The 23532-nt window shown below is 35.9% G+C and overlaps 1 protein-coding gene across 2 annotated transcripts; it reads right to left on the bottom strand.

Annotated features, from left to right (window-relative positions):
- Positions 1-11928: 11928 nt before the first annotated feature.
- LOC120139135 (cytokinin hydroxylase-like) lies at positions 11929-15360 on the bottom strand. Of its 2 annotated transcripts, none has more exons than XM_039154455.1 (5): positions 14967-15360; positions 14636-14862; positions 14277-14518; positions 13704-14088; positions 11929-12388 (listed from the first exon to the last, which is right to left on the bottom strand). In XM_039154455.1, the coding sequence occupies exons 1-5, from the start codon at positions 15256-15258 to the stop codon at positions 11963-11965; spliced, it is 1572 nt and encodes a 523-aa protein (XP_039010386.1). In that variant the 5' UTR covers positions 15259-15360; the 3' UTR covers positions 11929-11962. The 2 variants fall into 2 exon arrangements, with proteins under 2 accessions (XP_039010386.1, XP_039010385.1); XM_039154454.1 differs by having other exon boundaries at positions 11929-12391; positions 13707-14088.
- Between the last annotated feature and the right edge of the window lie 8172 nt (positions 15361-23532).

Raw genomic sequence — 23532 nt, 5'->3', positions numbered from 1 at the left:
ATGGGTCTTCAAGATGGGCATAGAATTCTCGTACTATCGCTGGTGCTACGGCTTTGGAGTTGCGGGTAAACTTCTCCCAGTTGTGTCTCTTTATTACGTCCTTCACCTCTGGTCCGAACGGCTCCTTTTCCTCAGCTGGAAAAACAAATACATCTTCCAAATATACTTGACATTTCTGGAAGGTCTTGAAGCGTGCTTCTGCTTCGGCTATTTAGAAACGTTCGAAGCTTTATGTTGGGGCTAGGGCTTTCCTTGTTCTCACCATTGTGCTCTGCTGACTTTTGTGGTGGGGATGGGGATGTATTGTTGAGAGAAAGAAAATATTTTCTTGTTTGTAGAGAGAGAGGGAAACACGATGAAGAAGAAGAGGTTGGGTAGTTTTTATTGGGAAAATGATGGGTTATTTCGGGGTAATTCAGTCTTTTCATGATGGGGAAAAGATTTCTCATTAAATGAGAAATATCTGATTGGACATAAAGTGGGGAAAATGTTTTCTTTCCCTCTTTATTCTGCCGCAAAAACCTTGTACCCTAGAGCCTTTTTCTTCATGCATGCTTCAACTCCCCATGTTGCCACGTGTTCCTTGCTTGCCTACAATAAGAAAGAAGAAAATAATAAAATAAAACGATTAAAACAAAAAATATCTTAACTTACTTATGTACAGAATTTAGATTTTCATTGCCTAGGCAATGAATTTTTGCTCAATTAAATAAAGCAAATTCTTGGGCATCATGTGCCAATGATGCTGGTTTGTCATGCATGACTTGGGATCCTTTGTACTCCTTGAGTCTCTGCTTGTTCACCTTGAAGATGGAATCGTCGTTTTGATTTTGAATTTCAATTGCTCCATTGTCATAGACTTGGTGAACGATAAACGGTTCTGACCATCTTGATTTCATCTTGCCTGGGAATAACTTAAGGCGTGAATTGTAGAGCAGTATTTGTTGTCCAGGATAAAATTACCTCAACAATATTTTTCTATCATGTCATCGTTTTGTTTTCTCCTTGTAAAGGTGGGCATTCTCGTATGCATGTTCTCTAAATTCATCCATCTCATTTAGCTCCAAGTGTCTTCTTTCTCCAGCAAGTTGAGCATCAATGTTTATCTTTTTGATGACCCAATAGGCTTTATGTTCAACTTCAACTGGTAGATGACATTCTTTTCCATAGACCAGTTTGAACGGGGACATTTCCAGTGGTGTCTTGAATGTTGTACGATAAGCCCATAGTGCTTCATCTAGCTTCGGTGACCAGACTTTTCGATTCGGGTTGACCACTGTTTCAAGGATATACTTAATCTCCCGGTTAGAAACTTTGACTTGTCCATTCGTCTACGGGTGATACGCCACAGCGATCCTATGTCGTACTCCATATCATTTCAGTGTCATGGCAATCAATCTGTTGTTAAAATATGTGCCTTCGTCGCTAATTATAGCTCGTGGTGTTCTAAAGCGGGTGAATATATTTTTGTGTAAAAACTTTAGCATCGTCTTGGAATCGTTTTTAGGTATTGCGATGGTTTCACCCATTTTGATACATAATCCACTGCCAGAAGAATATACAAATCTCTGAATGATGATAGGAAAGGTCCCATTAAATCTATTTCCCATACATCGAAAAGTTCAATTTCCAGAATATTTTTCCATGGCATCTCATGCTGTTTTGAGATGTTTCCTGTTCGTTGACATCTATCATATGATTTGTAGAATTCATGCGCATCTTTGAACATGGTTGGCCAATAAAATCCAGACTGAAGCACTTTTTTTGTTGTTCTCATTCCACCAAAATGCCCTCCATATGGTGACGAGTGGCATTGGTGTAGTATATTTTGCTGCTCTTCTTCTGGAATGCATCTTCAGATTATTTGGTCTCCGCATTTCTTGAATAGAAATGGTTCATCCCAATAGTAATGTCGCACATCATGTCGAAACTTCTTTCTGCCCTGGCTAGATAAATGTGAGAAGTCTTTTATGAACCGCCTGTAGAAGCCTGCATGTCCAAGGAAACTGCGTACACCTTTCACATTAGTAGGTGGGGGAAGATTTACAATTGCATCCACCTTGGATTTGTCGAATTCGATGCCATGGAATGAAATTTTGTGACCAAACACTATTCCTTCTGTCATCATAAAATGACATTTTTCCCAGTTTAGTACTAGGTTGGCTTCTTCACAACGTTTCAACACCTTGGATAAATTGCCGAGATATCAGTCAAAATCATCACCCGAGACGGAAAAGTCGTCCATAAATATTTCCATGCACTCTTCCACCATATCCGAAAAGATTACCATCATGCATCTTTGGAATGTAGCTGGAGCGTTACATAGTCCAAACGGCATTCGTCTAAATGCATAAGTACTATACGGGCGCGTGAAAGTTGTTTTTTCTTTGTCCTCTGGTGCTATGGTAATTTTGTTATATCTCGAGTATCCATCAAGGAAGCAGTAAAATGCTTTTCCCGCTAGTCTATCCAATATTTGGTCGATAAAAAGGAGGGGAAAATGGTTATTCTTTGTGGCTTTATTGAGCTTTCTGTAGTCCATGCATATGCGCCATCTCGTGACTGTTCTTGTGGTGAGTAGCTCGTCATGCTCGCTCTTAACCACGGTAACACCACCTTTCTTTGGTACGCATTGTATTGGGCTTACCCAAGAACTATCAGATATAGGATAAATCATTCCTGCATCCAACCATTTTATAATTTTCTTCATGACTACATTCTTCATGATCGGGTTGAGTCGTCTTTGCGGTTCCACCAAAGTGCTATGGCTATCTTCAAGGTTGATTTTATGCATGCATATGGTTGGACTGATTCCATTCAAGTATGCCATCCTCCGTCCTATAGCTTTCCTGTGCTGTGACAAGATATTCAACAAACTATTCTCCTGTTCGGAGGTTAGGTTGGTAGAAATTATCACTGGTAGGGTTTCATCAACTCCTAGAAATGCATATTTCAAATGTGATGGCAAAGCTTTAAGTTCCAACTTCGGTGCATATTCTGAAGATGACCCGTGATATTTAACTTCATCATAATCTAAGGGTTCAAATTTTATACCTTATCTGTTATGAAGAAGTCTTGATTGGTCCCTTTTCTTTCCTCCACATCTTGCATAGGTATTGTTTTTGGGGTGTTCATTGCTCAGATTTCTGTGGTCGAGGCCATGATTTTTAGGATCGCTGAAAATATTTTGTCTAGGCTAAAGTTTTCTGCTTCATGTATCTCGGTTGTAGGTTTATGGTACAATATATTGTATTCATCGAGCCTTAGGGATTCACCTCGTTCAAGGATTGCCTTTTCTTCAATTTTGTTAATGCATTGGCATTCCTCTCAATTATCCACGTATTTCATGGAGTTGAATATGTTGATAGTGACGCTTTGCTCGCCTACTCTCATGGTGAATTCTCCTTTTTCACAATCTATGAGGATTCTCCCGGTGGCTAAGAAGGGGCGTCCCAGAATGATTGATTCATTTTCATCGGCTTTGTAATCCAGGATAAGAAAATCAACTGGAAATACAAATTTATCCACCTTTACTATGACGTCTTCTATTCTGTCGTCGGGTCGCATATAAGACCGATCAGCCAACTGTAGGATGACCGAGATGGGCTGGGCGTGATACCCGTCTAGCTTCATAAATATGGACTTTGGTATCAAGTTTACACTTGATCCCAAATCAATAAGAGCTCGTCCTATGAAGTCATTACCAATGGAACATGGTATTATAAAACTAACAGGGTCTTTATGTTTTGGTGGGAGTTTTCTTACTGCTGAACATATTTCTGTTGTCGTGGCGACACGCTCTACCTTTCTTTTCTTTGTAACAATTTCCTTAAGATACTTGGCATAGGAAGGCATTTTTTCGATGGCTTCAAGTAAGGGCACATTAATGCACAATTGATCCAGAACTTCAATAAATTTCTTGAACTAGATTTCATCATCGTGCTTCTTCAACCGTTGAGGGAATGGTGGTGGCGGTCTCACATCGACTGCTGATGGTGCTGAGTAATCGCTGGCTTTGACCATGAATTTTTTGTTATCCGATCGATATTTTTCTGAGCCTTCACTTCTTTCATTCTCTTCAGGCACTTCCCTTCATTCAACATTCTCAGATTGATCATCCAATTGTGTTACGCCTTGGCAAGGATTGTTCAGGTGTTCTCCCCAAACTTTTCATCTTGGTTGACTTGTTTTCCACTCCTTAGCGTAAGTACATTGCATTGCTCCTTCCCATGATGCTTAGTGACTTTAGTATCACTAGAGAGATTTCCATGTAGGCAAGAATGTAATGCGGTAGCAATTTGTCCCACTTGATTCTCCAATGCTCTGAGAGATGAACTATGGCTTTGCAAAAGCGTTGCTTGGCTTTGTAGCAAATTTCCTTGATTTTTAATTATTGCAGAGTGTTCGTGCATCAAGGTCTTTGTGGAATCCATGAAATCTTTTGTCGAGACCATGAATTCATGCAATGATAACTCCAAGGAATTAGTATTCAAATTGGTGTTAGAGGAAAAAGCTATACCTTTATTGTTCTGTCAGGCTGCTAATGATGTTGATTCTGAAAATGTTGATGGTCAGAATTATTTTGATGTGGCCTGTAGTTTGCGGCTTGATTGTTACTGTTCCCTTGATTACTCCATGAAAAATTTGGGTGTTGTCTCAAACCAGGATTGTATGTATTCGAATAGGGGTTATTATTGTTTTTGATTGTAGTTGCCCACAAAATTGGTTGACTCATGGTTTTCAGGACATTCACTCTCATGATGATGGTCGTGATAAAATAGGCATAGATTATTGGTCATCTTGACTTCTCTTACCTCATTAGGACGATGCAAATTTTTCAACATATTGGTTATGGCCGAAAGTTGAGCTCCTACCGAATCTTTACCTTCTAATTCATATGCTACTGATGTTTTTCTACCAGTTCCCAATCTTGAACTTGGAAATTGATAATCATTATTTGCTATCCTGTCGAGGATGTCAAAAGCTTCCTCGGGTGATTTGTCTAGTAAGGTGATATTCGCTGAGGCATCTAGCATCATTCGAGTTGGTGCATTGACTCCATTGTAAAACATTACCACTTGCGTCCAATCGTGAAATCCATGATTAACATATTTGCGAAGCATACTTTTATACCTATCCCAGCATTCGTACATTGATTCATCATCTCCTTGGCGAAAACTAGCAATGTCATTGCAAAGCTGAGTGTTCATATTGGGCGAATTGTATCGCAGTAGGAAACTCTTGTATAAGTCTGCCCATGACTCCATTAAACCGGAAGGAACTCCACTGAGCCAGGCTCTTGCTCTATCGCGTAGGGAGTAAGGAAAAAGCTTCAGTTTTAGCACATCCTCATGTACTCCTTTTTGCCGAAACGAGTCGCATACTTCAAGGAAAGCACGAACATGATGTCTCGCATCTTTATTGGGTGAACCACCAAATTTTCCGATAGAGTTTAACATGTTAAATATCACTGGTTTGAGTTCGAAGTGAGTGACTTGGATCTCAGGTGCCACTACACTTGGATTGAGGTCATCGAGAATAGGGTTCAAATGATCTCGTATCGCTTTTGGTCTTACAACTTGAAGATTAATTGCTACATCTGGATCTCCTAAATCTCCCATGTTGTGTTGCATTTGAAATTGATTTGATTGTTCTCTGGTTCTTTGGGCACGCAACCTTTGTCTGAGTAATTGCTCAATTTCAGGGTCGAATGGTTCCAAAGGCTGACCAAAAGATCTCAAGGTCATGCAATAATTAAAACCTACAAGAGAAAATAATAAACTACGTTAAAGTAATATAATATGACAAAGAGAACTTGTTATGGCTAAAAATATCGTTAGTTACCAATCCCTGGCAACGACGCCAAAAACTTGATCGCTTGTAAATGTATCTGCTAAGGCAAACAAATCTGTGCAAGTATACACAATTGATGTAAGTAATATAGTAGTGAGTGAGTATCATCTCCACAAGGATTGGATTAGAAATATATTTTCACCACAACTAGAACTAATGTCACAAACTAAGTCCTACTAAGTATTATCCTAAGAACTAATATTAATAAACTAAGAAAATGATTCAATGATTCCAGAAGAGTTTGGTTGAGGCAAAATTAATATGCAGACTAATAAAATAGTTGATGATTTAAATATAATGCAAACAACCTCTCATATTCAGACGTGTCACGGAGCACTTATGCTAAACCATTGTCTTGACAACAAATATTCTCAGTTTAGAATGACTTATTATGACTCACTAAAACTGCCCCACATGACTACTAGGTATTCTTAGACGGTTGCTACGGCCATAGCTCTCGGCGTTAACTATAGACGTAGTCTCTCCTACTCTAGCATATACCCCTTTTAGCCTTTTAAAACTCACTCCTTATCTCTAAGGTAGACAAGTTAGAACTTCACCATCCCGGATTCATTCCATTGCTCACATTGATCTATCTTAATTCTCTCGAATGTAAGAATCACTTATCTAGACAAAAGGCTATCTCTCGATGCTCTTACAATGCCAAGACATGTTTTACCAAAACCCAAGGCTATCTCTCGATGCTCTTACAGTGCTAAGGTAAAATATTTAAACTATGAACAAAACAATCATAAGCGAAACATACTTCATCATTCATAAACATAAAATATTGTTCAAGCAAAATAAAGTTTAACACCAAGTAAAACATTTATGGTTCTATCAAAGATCATCAAAGATTAAACGTTTATATAACCCCAAATAGATAAAGAGTTAAATACAAAAGAAGAACGACTCCCAAAACCGGGGGCTCTGTCGCGACAATCTTGATCAGCACCGCGCCTGCCTTGGTGATCACCCTCTCTCGAGGCCTGATCACCGCTCTGCTATTGTCTGGCTATGGAGGACACCAAGGAAGGTTGATGGGTAGACGGTGGGAAAGCACTGTAGTTTCTTGCTCACGTCTTAGGTAAAGCTCTTCTCTCTTCTTCCTTGCATTCTTTTTTGGCGGCTACGGCTGGTTATTTATAAGGAAAATCTCCCAGGGCTTTGTCTACTCTTGGAGTTTCCTTATCTAGCCGTTATTAATTGCCCGGACTTAAAAAGGAAAGGCTGTTGGCGGCTGTTAGAATAATTGAGGCTTGTTTGTACGTGAAGTAGGTCATCCAGCTGGGGTGTGACATAGGCGGTTTAGCCGCACCTGGTTCAGACTTCCTCAAATAAATCTTTCCTTGGCGAGATAAATCTTCTCCTCATGTTCTCATTTGTTCCGTTGGCCTCTGCACTTTTACATTCTCACGAATGAAATGTTCTTCCTCTGTAGGATTCCTGCACAAACACAACCCAAACAACCCTTTATCTCCAGCAGTATCAGTCAAACCAAATAGATCTTGCATAGGAAAAACTTATCCACTATAATCTAATATAATCTATATGCAACTAAAAATGAAATGCATACTTTATCTAGACGAGCAAAAACTTAAATGAAAAGACTAGGAATTAAGTCTTTTTACAGAGTTATCAGAGGGGGAGAATTGTAATACCCCAAATATTAGGTCAAAAACTAAATTGAAAAGAATTAAAATTTGAAAATTATTTGAATAATTGGTAAAAGATGAGAAAATGATTTGGAATAGTGTTTTGAACTAAATTATAGCCATAGATGAATTAAGAGGGCATTTTGGTTCTTTACGGGAAATTTTTATTCATTTTCTAGAAAGTACTAAAGAAAGGGGGAAAGGAAAAATAAGTTACCAAAAAGGGTTATCCTCTTCTTCTTCTTCTTTCCCTTCCCGTGGAAAAACTCTCGTCCATAGTTAAAGGTGAGTTTTCAATTTAATGTTTTATTCCTTTGTTGTTTGGTGGCTTTTGAAGCATTGAGTATAATAGAATATTAAGGAATGATCAAATGGGATCAAAATTAAGTTATGGATGAGATATTACAGATTTAAGAAAATGAGTTTTTAAGTGATATGTTAAAATAGGAGTGTTTATGGATGTTTATTCGTAGATTTGACTTGTCAAAGGGGTAAATAAAAGATTAGAAGTATTAGATGGGATAAAGAACATATTAGAAAAAAAGGTTTGATTATTAGAATTGAATGTTCTTGAATGATTTTAAATGTTCTAAGAGGCTAAATGAAGGAATGTTAGTATGGATAGTTAAGGAAGAGTTTAATAGCACTGTATGGGGTAAATATAACGAGAATTAACCACATTGGGATGAAAATTGAGTTGAAAACTAGAAATTCTGGGCAAGGGTATCGATACTGCTAAGAACAGTACCGATACTATATGATAAAATGAGAGAAATTAGATAAGTAGTACCGATATTGATTCAATCAGTATCGATACCTATGAGGTAGTATCGATACCATGATAAGGGGTATCGATACCAAGAAACATCAAACCTAAAATTGGTATCGATACCAAAAAGGGGTATCAATACCATAGTATAGAAGTATCGATACCAGGGTAGCAGTATCGATACTATTGAGCTTGAAACCGCCTATTAGGTTGAAATTGTTATAAAAATTGAGATAATGATATTTTGAATAATCTTAAAATACAGGGTTAAGGAATATACTAACATTTGGATATGGTACATGTTTTAATGGATGCTTGAGTAGATCGGAATCAAGCTCTGGAGACAAACAAAAATAAGGGTAAAGGCAAAATACTGGAGTAATCAACATTTACGTTTTGGATAAATAGCAAGGAAAGTCAGGTGAGTACATTTAATTATATACGTATATACTATAATAATCATAATGGTATGATTTATTGATGTATGTATGGTGATTACCAAATGGCACTAAGTGTGCTAAAATGATAAGGAAATAATACTAAGTGTATGAATTTCCAGATAGGGCACTTCGTGTGCTAAAATGATAAGGAAATCATACTAAGTGTATGAATTTCCAGATAGGGTACTTTGTGTGCTAAAATGATAAGGAAATCATACTAAGTGTATGAATTTCCAGATATGGCACTTCGTGTGCTAAAATGATAAGGAAATCATATTAATTGTATGAATTTCCATATAGGTCGTTTCGTACGCTAAAATGTTAAGAAATCATACTAAGTGTATGAATTTCCATATAGGGTGTTTTGTACGCTAAAATATTAAGAAATTATACTAAGTGTATGAATTTCCATATAGGGCGTTTCGTACGCTAAAATGTTAAGAAATCATACTAAGTGTATGAATTTCCATATAGGGTGTTTTGTACGCTAAAATGTTAAGAAATCATACTATGTGTATGAATTTCCATATAGGGCATTTTGTACGCTAAAATGTTAAGAAATCATACTAAGTGTATGAATTTCTAAAAGGGAAATATATGTGAAATTGTCAGAAGTTCATAATAAAAAGGTGAACTGTCGTAATTGTAGTGGATGGGTAATCCATGTAAATTATAGAAAAATTGTGGTAGTATTGTACTGCATTATAGGTATAAATTATAAAATGTATAATTATTAAAAGGGATATTAGGAATGATTATTATAGTAGAAATTGTTCTAAAATAAAAGATTAATAGCCTAACTGTGCTTATGACATAAAGGTGTCATTTATGCCAGTTAGATGAAAGACTAAGTGTCTTTGAGGCCTAACTGTGCAATTGACAGAAAGGTGTCAATTATGCCAATTAGATGAACGGTTAAACACTGTTGAGTAAGAAAATAAAGGAAATTTTAATGTATTGTAATATGAATGGATGTTATAAAGGAAAACGTAAACAAAATATAAAATGCATGAAAGGATGCCATAATGGAAATGGTATAATGGTGTATTATAAGCATGAAAAGATGCTATCAATGAAAATAAAGGTTTAGGAGTAAATAGATAAATGGAGAAGAAAAATATAGAGGAAGATGGGTATGCTAGGTATACTGAAATACTTAAGATAATTGTGAATGAAATACAGTTAAATGAGGAGGATCATAGAATCCTTAAGGAATATACGATTTAGTACAAATTAAATAAAAAGGAAATACTTATGTATACACAAAGGTTACTCTATAATATTATGTCTCTGAGTAAATACTAAACGTGTGTTGTTTCCACGGATATGTAAAAGAGGAGATAAATTAAGTAAGTAGTGTAGCAGTAGCAGCGAGTATAATCAGTTAAGGTTGACTCTCATTAGTAACGGTAGGACAATCTTATTCAATTTAAGAACTTAGTTGGCATGTAATTAAACTATGGTAAACATTTTGTAGTGTAATTAAGTGAATATTTTAGTGTGTTGCTTTTAAAAATATCCTATTTTGTGGTTAATCGAATTGAAACAAATTTTTACGGGTTTTCAAATAACAAACATTATTTTAAAGTGATGTGACATTTATATCTCATGTACGTAAGGGTATACGAGAGATGGGTGTTACATACGATTTTTTCATTTTGTTAACAATGGTATCGATACCTTCCTCACAGTATCGATGCCCCCCGCTCGGTATCGATACTTCTTGCATCATTATCGATACTACTCAGTTGTTCTTCCCATTTTAAGCCTATAGTATTGATACTGTTCTATCAATACCGATACTTGTGCCCAAATTTTCCAGTTTTTAACTCGATTATTACCCAAATGGGGTCAAATTTCGTTATGTTTACACCCAACAACACTATTAAACTCTTCTCTACCTATTCATACTAACTTTCATTCATTTAACTTCTTAAAACATCTAAAATGTTCCAAGAACATTCAAATCTAAGAATCACACCACTTTTTCTAGCATGTTTTTCAACCCATCCAATGCTTCTAATATCTTATTTACATATTTGACAAGTCAAATATACCAAAAAAATTAAAAGTCATATTCTAACATAACACTCAAAACCCCATTTTCTTCAATCTCTATTATCTCATTCATAACTTAGTTTTGATCTCATTTAATCCTTCCTTAAGCTTTTATTATACTCAATGCTTCAAAAATAACCAAAAACGAAGGAATAAACTAGTAAATTGAAAACTTACTTTTAGCTATGGAGGAGAGCTTTTTCCACGGGAAGGAGAAGAAAAGAGAGAGAGCTTTTATGACTTAGTTTTCCTCTTTCCCTTTTCTTTAATACTATACCAAAGAAAAATGAATTTAAAATTCATTTTCCTCTGAAAGACCAAAATGCCCTCTATATTCATCTATCTATACAATTTAGTCTAAACCACTATTTCAAATCATTCTCATCTTTTATCAATTAGTTAAATAAATCCTCAAATTTTAAATTCTTTCAATAAAGTCCCTGATTCAATATTTGGATTATTACAGGTTAAGTCATTTTAATATATTATATTTAATTCAATATTTTCAGTAGCGCTAAACTTATTTTATTAAGTTTCTTTTCAAATTTCTGGTTATGCTGTTTTTAACCTTATATTAGTTTGTCATTAGTCATTCTTGTTATAACAAGCATATAAAACCAATATATAATCTTACTATTTTGAAATCTTTTCATAAACATAACATAGTAACTTTTGAATATTCAAGCTTACGACTCATTATTTGAGAAAAATGAAATATGATGGAAAAATTGTCCAAGATGTACATAAATGCTCTATGTTATTAAAATAATCATAATATCAATATAACAATATATAATAAGATGTAAATATTGTTAAAACATAATGGCAAGCCACTTATACCCAAAGACTCTAACTAGTTTACTTGGGCATGTGTAATAAGTATACTTTATAATCACCATATAACATGTTATGGATTGATGATTTATATATATATAAACAAAATCTCATAAAATAAAATAAAAACTGTAAAATTAGAATAACTAATATTAAAAAATTATATTTGACGTGTTGATTATATATAAATTCATATACTATTAATGAATCGAATAATGTTGCTTCATTAAAAAAAAATTAAAAGTAAAGATGTAGCAACATCTGATTCGTTGATAATGTATGAATATATATATGGTCAACACTTAGAAGTCTCCCCAAAGGTTTTCCACTTCAAAATCATCCTTCTTTCATTTTCAAGGATCCTCCAAGGGCTTCAAGTACACTTGAACTCCATATTTAGGCTTTAGAGTCATGACAACGACCGGAGCATGTCGATAGTTTTCCGAAATCGTGAAACTAAACTGAGAAATCAACATCACTAAGATGATCTTCACTTCCATCATCGCAAAAGATTGGCCGATACAATTACGAGGGCCGGCGGCGAAAGGCATGAAATGCCGACCGGCCGTAAAGGGTCTCGAATTAAACCTATCCGGATTGAATTCATTTGCATCTTGTCCCCATAGTTCTTGACTGTGATGGATGGCCAACACCGGTATCCATATGGACAGTCCCTTGGGGATAAACAGATCGCCTAACTTTATGTTTTCGAATGCCATTCGAGGCAGCACTGTTGCTGGTGGATATAATCTCAATGATTCATTTATAACCATATGTAACTGCTAAATAAAAAAAAACAAATATTAAATTTGAATATCTAATTAGTTAGATATTTTTGAATAGTACGTGATTATTATAAGATAATATATATTCAAAATCTTCTTAATCATTAACAATACACATTCTACATACTCAACTGTTTGAACCCGAACCTTCTAGAGATAACAACACTCTCTTTAACCACTAAAATCATTAAATAAGTTATTTTTCTTGATTTTTTAAAGCCATGATAAAGAATTTTAATAATTATAATTAGGCCAGCGAAGCAGGTAAAAAAGTTTAATAAATTGGGAAGATCTTTTTAGCCTTTCTTTATAATAAGGCAATAAAAACCATGTTGAATGTTCAAATTGTTGAAGTGGAGAGCCATTAACTAATGGAGCAAGTTGTGATATATATTATAGTGCAAGGGCTATGGTGGAGACTAGCAAATTTCATTTATATCGTTGCTAGACCCTTTTTAAATTGCTTTGTCTTATCCTATAATATTCTAGGGTTTTATATTCAAGAATCAAATGTGCATGCTTTGGGTTGTGTTATAATATTCTAACTAAATGGGTGACTTAAATAAGATTATACATAAATTTATATTATTTCGAATATGATCATGACATATAATGATAAGTTTTAAAAAATCAACAATATAAAAATGGGTTCAAAATGACTTTTGACCAACATTTTGCTAGTGGTGGAATAGTCTTTTTCATTATAAAGAAGGGGGAAAAACCTATTATAAGTAAATAAAAGAAACAGTTGGTGTTAGATACAATTTTAACACATAAATATGTGTTCAAGACGAAATTTTATGTTAATATCCGAATTTTCATATAAAGAAGAGAATGTTGTTCTTTTTAAAAGACTTGAGTTTTAGCAGTTGTGTTTGTAGGATTTGTTTACGTTGTCATTGACAAATTTTTTTTTGAATTGATTCTACCTTATAACCATCACGTACTATTAAAAAGGTTTAGGGTAAATTATACATTTATGACCTAAATTATCAATTTTGTTTTGTTTTGGTAAATTTTTTAAAAAGCATACCAAATGATTAGTTTAGGTTTCAATTTGGTATCCCATTGTAAAAAATTTGACAGGACTAATGATGTGACATTATCTTATGTTGGCACGTCAACATCACCGTTAAGTTTTTAATGACGAGGTACCAAATTAAATCCTAAACTAAACGTTAGGTATGATTTGAAAAAGAATAAAGTTTAGGTAACATAACGAAATAAAAGTAATAATTTATGTACTAAATGTGTAGTTTACCCAAAACTTAAACATAAATGATTAAAGTAAAACGAAAACATTGGTTACCACAGTTAGTTTGGAGAGTTGATCAAGAGAGGGGACTCCACCATTGCAGACCTGTTTGAACTCAGCTCGAACCTTTTGTTGCCAATGAGGATTAGTGGCCAATAACATGACGGTCCAAGTGAGCAAAAGAGCCGTTGTTTCATGTCCCACAAAGAAGAAAGTCTTGCATTCATCCATTATCATCTGTAAATTTAGCTTAAATTTGTCTCCTCCTGATCTCTTCTTCTCCATCTCATTAAGCAAATTACCTAACAGATCATTCCCATACGAACTGCTTCGACCGATCTCGAAACAATCTTTTCGGCTTTGTATAATCTCCATTAGTAATCTATCAACTTCCATCTTCAAAGACTTCATTTCTCTGTTATATTTGGTTGGATAAAACCTGCAGAAAGTTTTCAAGAGTTTCACACATTTGTCACTATTTTACCAGCAAAGAATCACCGGTCGATTCTTCGCTGTCGTTTCTTTAAAGTGTGTCTTCGATATTTATGTCTAAATGTGAATGCTCATTTAACATTCACATGGGAAGTCCAACTAACATACCCAATACGACTTGAAAAAGGTACTCACCGGCTTCCTGGAAAGCAAAGGTGCCTGCTGGCTTGAGCACAAAGGTGTTGCAGAGATGTTAACAGATGGAATATTTTCTTGCCTTTCTCGTAACTGGTATCGAATTCGGTTCTTGCGATTATATCGGCAGTGAGTCTAACCATGTGCTCGCCGATTTCAAACTCTTTTTGGCCCGATTTCACTGCATTTTCCAGTGATTGTAGCATTCGCTTAGTGCATTCCACCATGTGTGTTGAATAACTCTGTTGAATTCCAATTCAAAAATATCAGAAACATTATAAGAGCTTTCACCGGGTCGGCGCCTCGTTCCTGTTAACCAGGACCGGAATAATCGGAAGGTAAAAGCTATATAAGATTACCTTGAGCTTATCTCCCATGAATGCAGGAGCAGCAATATGCCTTTGGTGGTACCAATCTTGGCCGTTGGCCATTAGCAAGCCTCTCCCAGTAAAATGCTTTGAGCCTTGCTGTTGAAGCCATGATTTGCCCGTCACAAGGTGGTGCTTTGTCATCAGTTCTTTGATCAATTCAGTCTCTGTCAAACACATCCTCGGCTCTATTCCATGCCAGTATATAAATCTTTTCCCTGGAAACAAACACACTTCAGCTGTTTTTTTCCCAGAAAGAAAAGCAAACATAAACTGCCACGATATATGGTAATATTTCATTACAAACTATAAATGCCATTACCATATGACTTAGACCACTTGACATAATGCGGCAGAAGGCGGCCGACGATGTCGTGACGGACGGAGTCGGAGTCCATGTCGTTCACGGTGGACTGTGAAGTTAGATTGAACATCTCGGTTTTGTTTCCAGTTAATCCCCGGGGTTTGGGGCCACGAACTCCTTGTTTCTCCATGATGTTCTTGATGCGTCTGGGGATCAAAAAATAACACTGGATAGTATCCAACACAAGTTTGAACACTAAAGAAATGAAAAGAAGGGAAAGGGTCGTGAAGCACACCACCATAGCTGCCATGGCAGTGATCTCTGCAAATCAAGAATGGCAAGTTATATGACCAAAATTATATAGTTTGTGCGAAGATGGGAGAGAGTGAAAGGAATGACGAGGGAAAATATTATTTGATGGGTTTAATGATCATCAAGCCATGATGGGAATTTATAGTACAAACAAACCCCATTATGTTTTTTTATGGGAGGAAATAAGAAAAACAATATAAATTGGGCTTTTCACAACCAATGAATTGGATATGTAGTTAGCACAGATGGCATGTTGATTAAGCACTAAGGGAGAAACGGGGTTAGGTCTTATTAAGGATATATATTTGAGATATTTTCCGTATATAAATTTTTATAGTGACTAATTATGTGTAGTTATATTTTAAGTTTTTAATTATTTATATTCATTTAAGATATCTTAACATGAATCCATTAATTTCAATTGATAAAAAAAGTATTCTTTTTCCTTAAATTGATTGAATTGGTCATAGGATTGTACCACAGCGGGTAATAACTCGAATGCTTGATCCTCTTATGGAAAATATTAAATTGCATTTGTTGTTTTGTCCTTTTTCTTATTTTTGGTATAAGATAATGGTAAATATAATGATTGAATACTTTTGATTGTATTAATATTTACAATCTTACGACAGACATTATTTCCTTAAAATAATATATGTAGAAACATGTTTATATGTGACAAATCAATTCCGATTGTAACTCAAAAATTATTACTATAGTCAATAATCTACTCTCGTTTGTTATAGAGTTTCCACAGGAAGAAATTATAAGTTTACCATCATTGTATCCTTCCATTATGTTAGTTTTCTTAAATTCTTTTTAATTATTTTTCTTTGTGGTCATCAATATTGCTCTGGTTTATATTTTGCAAACTTTAATGTTTAAATTTTATTTTAATAGTTTAATAATTGCACTATTAACTTTTATTTTTTACAATATATAATTGACCCTTCTCAAGTTATTTTATATAACTACACTATGATATTCAAACACATTAGGTCTGTTTATCATCTAATCCAAACATATGAAGCTGGTTTAAGTGAAAAATATATATTCCGACCGCGATATAAATGTTTCACACAATCATTTGTTATATATACGGTATCCGTCACAGACAAGCTTTTAATGTACAATTCCTTTGTTGGTTTTCTTTTATCTTTGAAAACATGTCAGCGTATTAACTTTAAAAAAGTGGATCAAACATTTTCATAATACTAGATTGTGTCACCGGTGGGTGAAAATAAATATGTGGAATATATATATGAATCAAAATGTCTTTTAATTTTTTTTGTCTCTTCCAGTTTCAAGGTTTCGTCCTAAACCGATCATACACTTGATTTTGGTGGGTGCTTCTCCTAATGGGGATTTCCTACATACACAATGACTCGAACCTAAGACTTTACTTAAGCAATAGCAATCTGTTTACTACTTGAACCAACCCTTTCAAGAAAACGTCTTTGTTTTTTAGACATATTAAATTTTAAAAACTGAATTATAGTTGAAAATTATTTGGAAGAATGTGAAGACATAACTACTTTCGATCAAAATTCAATGTAAAGAAAGTAGTTAAAATCAGTGTTTAAGAATCTGAACCGAATCATCTTTGGATTTGTCCTTTCCCCTTTAAAATTTATGTCAAGGATACAGGCAAGCCGGTGCTTAAAATTTATAGGTAAATCTGAACGGAAAAAAAGTTGGAATAGCTTTAATTGAAAAGATTAAACAAGTTTCACCGATGACGGAAAGCGAGTGTAGAAGATCAAAGAATCAAAAAAATCTCTATTGAACGATTAAAGGGCTTTTAACATCCGTTTTCATATTTTCTCCATGTAAAAGGCGGGAAGAATACCATTTTTTAATCAGTCAAAAAGAATGGCAAGACGTGGACATGTCAATATTGTATATAATATTGTTGCATGATATATATATATATGTTGAAAGTATTAAAATGGTTTTCAAGTTTGGTAACCAACTTTGAAAAAATAGTTTTCAAAGTTTGGTAAATATTTCTTTGAAAATGGTTTTCAAAGTTTGGTAAATGTTTCTTTGAAAAATAGTTTTTCAAAGTTTTGTAGATGTTTGTTGAAAAATGATAATGGGATAATCACAATTAATCCCTAGGTTTTAGGGTATTTACAAGATTAAGTCCTTAAGTTTCAACTATAAATACCCTAGCTCATTTAGCTTCAAAACCATTCCAAAAATCATTTCTTTCTCCCAATACTAAAGAGCTTTCTTGTGAGTAGTGAGTGTTTTGTAAATACTTGTAAATTTTCTCTCTTAGTAAAAGATCTGCAGCAGTCCGGAGACGTAAGCACAATTGGCTGAACTCCGTTATCAATTTCGGGTATTATTTTTCCGCTTTTATTTCGTATTCTCACTAATATGGTAATAGGGAAATTACTTGTACTTGGTTTATTTCCCAACAACTGGTATCAGAGCTTTTGGGTTGTGAATTTTGTCAATTTTTTGCGAGGTTACTATTCGGGTTACTATTCACGTGAATAGTGAATTTCGTGAATAGTGAAATTTGGTCGGCAATACGAGTTTGTCGACGGAGGTGTTCTAATACACGGCGGTTCGCAAAAATTGTCAGAAACGATCCAAACGAAGCCAGATTCGAGTGGGAGCGATGGCTGCAGACGAAGGGAATGTGAAAATTGAAAAGTTCGATGGTGCGGACTTTGGATTTTGGAAGATGCAAATTGAAGATTTTCTATACCAGAAAAATCTAGATCAACCCCTCTCAGGAAAACAACCAGAGGGCATGAAGAATGAAGACTGTGCTCTTCTCGACAGATAAGCCCTCGGAGTTATCCGACTGACGTTATCCCGCAATGTTGCTTTCAAAATAGCAAAGGAAAAGACCACGGCGGGTCTTATGACGGCTCTCTCCAGTATGTATGAGAAGCCATCGGCCTCAAACAAAGTTCATTTGATGAGGCGATTATTCAATTTGCGGATGACGGAAGGGGCATCGGTGGCACAACACCTAAATGAACTCAACACAATCACAACCCAGTTGAGTTCAGTGGAAATTGAATTTGATGATGAAGTTCGAGCTTTAATTCTCTTATCATATTTACCAGACAGTTGGAATGCTACTATTACAGCAGTCAGCAGTTCGTCGGGAAACAGTAAATTAAATTCGACGATGTTCGGGATCTGGTACTGAGCGAAGAAATTCGACGGAGAGAATCGGGTGAAGCATCAACCTCTCAGCCTTGCACACGGAGTCCAGAAGGAGAACTTCAGAAAGAAATTCAAATCATGGCAGATCGAAATTCAGAAAGGGAAAATCAAGAACAGGAAATAAAGATTTTACCTGTTATAATTGCGGCAAGAAGGGCCACTTCAAAAGAGATTGTCGAGCACCGAAGAAAAATATTGGCGCACATGAATCTGCCAACATGACGGAGGAGACAGGTGATGCCATGATTTTAAGCGTTGACAGTCCGATTGAATCATGGATTTTGGATTCAGGGGCATCTTTCCACTCCACGCCATGCCAAGAAATCATGGAGAACTATGTCAGTGGTGATTTTGGGAAGGTTCATCTTGTTGATGATGAAACCTTGAAGATCGTCGAAAAAGGAGACATCCGACTAAAGCTGCCAAACCAGACCACCTGAAAGCTGACAGGAGTGAGACATATTCCTGGTCTCAAAAGAAATTTGATTTCTGTAGGATAGCTTGATGGAGAAGGATACAGTACAACCTTTTCAGGTTGTGAATGGAAGATTACCAAAGAAGCACTCGTCATTGTTCGTGGTAAGAAGACTGGTACTCTCTATGTAACCTCAAATTTAGAGAATATCATTGCAGTAGTAGATGCTGATGGAAAATCAAACCTATGGCACCAAAGGCTTGGCCATATGAGCAAGAAAGGGATGAAGACACTTTTGTCAAAGGGGAAGCTGCCAAATCTAAAGAATGTAGATGTCGGACTATGCGAGGATTGCATCTTTGGCAAACAAAAGAAAGTCAGCTTTGCAAAGATTGGTAAGACACCCAAGGCTGAAAAGTTAGAGTTAGTTCATACTGATGTATGGGGACCATCTCCAGTTCCATCTCTTGCAGGCTCATTATATTATGTCACCTTCATCGATGATTCTACAAGGAAGGTGTGGGTTTATTTTCTGAAGAAAAAATCAGAAGTCTTTGATACCTTCAGAAAATGGAAGGTCATGGTGGAAAATGAGACTAGTATGAAAGTCAAGCGGTTGAGGTCTGACAATGGAGGAGAGTACAGAAATAGGAGATTCATAGATTTTTGCGTAAACAATGGGATCAAGATGGAGATAACAGTTCCCATGACACCGCAGCAGAATGGCGTAGCAGAACGCATGAACAGAACTCTGAATGAACGTGCCAGAAGCATGAGGATACATGTCGGATTGCCCAAATTTCTATGGGCTGAAGCTATCAACACTGCAGCTTACTTGATCAACTGTGGGCCCTCAGTTCCTTTGGATGGCAGAATACCAGAGGAAGTTTGGAGCAAGAAAGAAATAAACCTTTCACACTTAAGAGTGTTTGGTTGTATTTCTTATGTACACATAGACTCTGTTGAAAGAAGTAAACTTGATGCTAAGTCCAACAAATGTGCCTTTGTTGGTTACGGCGGTGATGAGTTTGGTTATCGGTTTTGGGACTATGAAAATCGGAAGATCATTAGAAGCAGAAATGTCATTTTCAATGAGAATGTGATGTACAAAGACAGGTCAACTGTAGAATCAAGCAGCTCCAATACCAAAGCTGAAACAAAGGAATTTGCTGAGTTTGAGGAGATTTCTGGAAATGATGTTCAGATCAGTCCTGAAGCAGTTCAAGAAGAACCAGGCACACCGGAACTAAGACGCTCCTCCAGAATTCCTAAACCAACCCAACGGTATTCTCCTTCTTTGCACTATTTGTTGCTAACTGACAATGGTGAACCAGAGTGCTATGATGAAGCAATGCAAGTGGAGGATTCAGTCAAGTGGGAGTCTTCCATGAAAGATGAGATGGACTCTCTTTTGTCAAATCAGACGTGGGAATTAGCTGAATTACCACCAGGCAAGAAAGCGCTTCACAACAAGTGGATTTACAGGATCAAAGAAGAGCACGATGGGAGCAAACGCTACAAAGCGAGATTGGTTGTCAAAGGTTTTCAGCAAAAAGAATGTATTGACTACAATGAAATTTTCTCTCCAGTCGTGAAACTGTCTACAATCAGACTGGTGTTGAAAATTGTAGCTGCAGAGAATTTACATCTTGAGCAGTTAGATGTAAAGACAGCTTTCCTTCATGGTAATTTGGAGGAAGAAATCTATATGAGGCAGCCAGAAGGCTTCATAGAGACAGACAAGAAAAACCTGGTATGCAGGTTGAAGAAGAGCTTGTATGGTTTAAAACAAGCTCCTAGACAGTGGTACAAGAAGTTTGATAGTTTCATGAGTAGCAGTGGTTTTACCAGATGCCAAGCAGATCATTGTTGCTACATCAAGAGGTTCGACAATAGCTTCATTATTTTATTGTTGTACGTTGATGACATGCTCGTTGCAGGCTCAGACATGCAAGAGATTATAAACTTGAAACAAAAATTGTCAAAGCAGTTTGCTATGAAGGATCTGGGCGCTGCAAATCAGATTCTTGGGATGAGGATCAAGAGACACAAAGTCAGGGACTTTGATATTATCACAGGCTGAGTACATCAACAAAGTACTCTCCAGGTTCAACATGCAAGATGCTAAACCAGTAAGTACACCTTTAGGTGTTCATTTCAGACTCTCCAAAGAACAGTCACCAAAGACGGAGGAAGAACGTGCACACATGGTGAAGGTGCCGTACGCCTCAGCGAATGGAAGTCTGATATATGCCATGGTTTTTACCAGACCAGATATTGCTTAAGCAGTGGGAGCTGTTAGCAGGTACATGAATAATCCGGGCAAGGTACACTGGGAAACAGTCAAATGGATCCTCAGATATCTGCGGGGTACACAAACAAAGCACTTTGTTTCAAATGTGGAGATACGATACTGACAGGCTATGTAGATGCTGACTTAGCTGGAAATGTTGACATCAGAAGGAGCACTACAGTGTATGTCTATACTCTAGGAGGAACCGCAGTGAGTTAGGTTTCTCAACTACAGAAGATAGTTTCTCTCTCCACAACTAAAACAGAATATGTCGCTGTTACGGAAGCTAGCAAGGAGATGGTTTGGCTCCAAAGTTTCTTGGAAGAGTTAGGCAAGAAACAAGAAAACAATGTCTTGTATTGCGACAGTCAAAGTGCTATACATCTAGCAAAGAATCTGTCTTTTCATTCCAGGACAAAGCACATACAATTGCGATATCATTTTATCTGGTCTCTCCTGGAAGATGAGATTTTGAAACTTGAAAAGATCAGTGGAGCTCAAAATCCGGCAGATATGTTGACAAAGACGGTGACTACAGACAAACTGAAGTTGTGTTCAACTTCAGTTGGCATGCTAGAGTAACAAGACTAGAAAAGCTGTTGTATTGATCGAGGTGTGAAGACAGATTAAAATCAGTCTTCAAGTGGGAGATTGTTGAAAGTATTAAAATGGTTTTCAAGTTTGGTAACCAACTTTGAAAAAATGGTTTTCAAAGTTTGGTAAATGTTTCTTTGAAAAATAGTTTTTCAAAGTTTGGTAGATGTTTGTTGAAAAATGATAATGGGATCATCACAATTAATCCCTAGGTTTTAGGGTATTTACAAGATTAAGTCCTTAAGTTTCAACTATAAATACCCTAGCTCATTTAGCTTCAAAACCATTCCAAAAATCATTTCTTTCTCCCAATACTAGAGAGCTTTCTTGTGAGTAGTGAGTGTTTTGTAAACACCTGTAAATTTTCTCTCTTAGTAAAAGATCTGCAGCAGTCCGGAGACGTAAGCACAATTGGCTTAACTCTGTTATCAATTTCGGGTATTATTTTTCCGCTTTTATTTCATATTCTCACTAATCTAGTAATAGGGAAATTACTTGTACTTGGTTTATTTCCCAACAATATATATATATATGAAAATAAGAGTTAATTTTAGTAGATTTTCTTATATTATGAATTTTACCTTAAAATTTAAAATATTCTACTTACACCTCTAGAGGTAGGACGATAGGGCATTGGTTGTTAAAATATTATAATTGTATTGCATTAGAGTTAATTGCATAATTTAAACTGCACTTGGCGATATGGCATTGGTGGTTGTTGTCAAAGATAGCTTTCGAGAATATACCTACTAGTCTTCTTAGGTTTGAATAAGCACAAATCTTTGAAGATAGCAGTATTAGGGATGGACATTTCACCTTATCTGATAGGGTCGATTTTTTATTATAAAAATTAAAATTCAAATTAAAGTGGACTTTTTTAGAAGTAAGGTTGGGATGGTTGATGAAAACATGCATATGTTAGGTATGATTGAGCTTTAGTTTACTATTGATCTATATTTTCATATTCATGGGTGGTCTGGGCTGGTAGTGGACGTTAATTTGACATTGTGCGATGGTGAAACAGTAAGAGAGATCAGTGGAGATTGTGAGTCAGCCCCGTCAGGAGACATAAAAATATTAGTTTGAAACTATCATGAGCTTGGGAACCATCGGACAGTTCAAGCTCTATTAGGACATATCGTCTCTAAAAGACCCTAACTTGTGGTTTTGTGTGAGACTAGGAAGAGGAAACATCAAGCTGATAGGCTCTATGGATGAGTTTAGGAATGTGCTTGATGGATGTGCCTGTGGGATATACGGCCTAATATGGGTTGGTTTATGTGGCATATGGGAGGTAATGTTGAGAACCACATGCGCGAAAGAATTGATAGGTTCGTTGCTACGAGCCATTGGATCCAGCTCCATCGAAACATGCGTGAGGGTCATTACTCTTCCGATCATTGCTCCTTATTTTTAGATACGGAATGGACTCAAAATAGGCAGCGAGGATGTTCATAATGACTATTTCAAGTTCGATGTTTGTTGGACTGAAGATTGTGATTGTAATACACGACTTAGTAATGCATGGAATTGGATATGTCTCAGTCAAGTACAAGATTGTTGCAGTTGGATGTTCGCTTCAGTAGGAGTAAAAGGATAGAAGAGAGCTATCTCATGGACGTATTCAACATTTGGAAACAGAAATGAGCGTATGATACAGAGTAATATCACTAACAACAACATTCTTATATTAAATAAGGCCAAGTGTGAATTAAAACAGCTGCTTGACAAAAAAGATAGATATTGTTTCTAAAGATCTCGAGTTAATTGGCTCAAGC

This window comes from Hibiscus syriacus, unplaced genomic scaffold (genome assembly GCF_006381635.1).
Source record: "Hibiscus syriacus cultivar Baekdansim isolate YM2019G1 unplaced genomic scaffold, ASM638163v2 tig00110729_pilon, whole genome shotgun sequence".
Taxonomy (NCBI): domain Eukaryota; kingdom Viridiplantae; phylum Streptophyta; class Magnoliopsida; order Malvales; family Malvaceae; genus Hibiscus; species Hibiscus syriacus.
The sequence above is the reverse complement of the archived record's forward strand: the minus strand, read 5'-3'. Positions and strand labels throughout refer to the sequence as shown.

What these genes read in the sequence shown, in the direction of transcription:
- LOC120139135 (XM_039154455.1), bottom strand. Translation starts at nt 15,258, where the DNA reads ATGGCAGCTATGGTGGTGTGCTTCACGACCCTTTCCCTTCTTTTCATT. An exon ending in CAAGTGGTCTAAGTCATATG is followed by an intron (nt 14,863 to 14,966) that starts GTAATGGCATTT and finishes GTTTGTTTCCAG; the next exon opens with GGAAAAGATTTATATACTGG. An exon ending in AACTCTCCAAACTAACTGTG is followed by an intron (nt 12,389 to 13,703) that starts GTAACCAATGTT and finishes TTTATTTAGCAG; the next exon opens with TTACATATGGTTATAAATGA.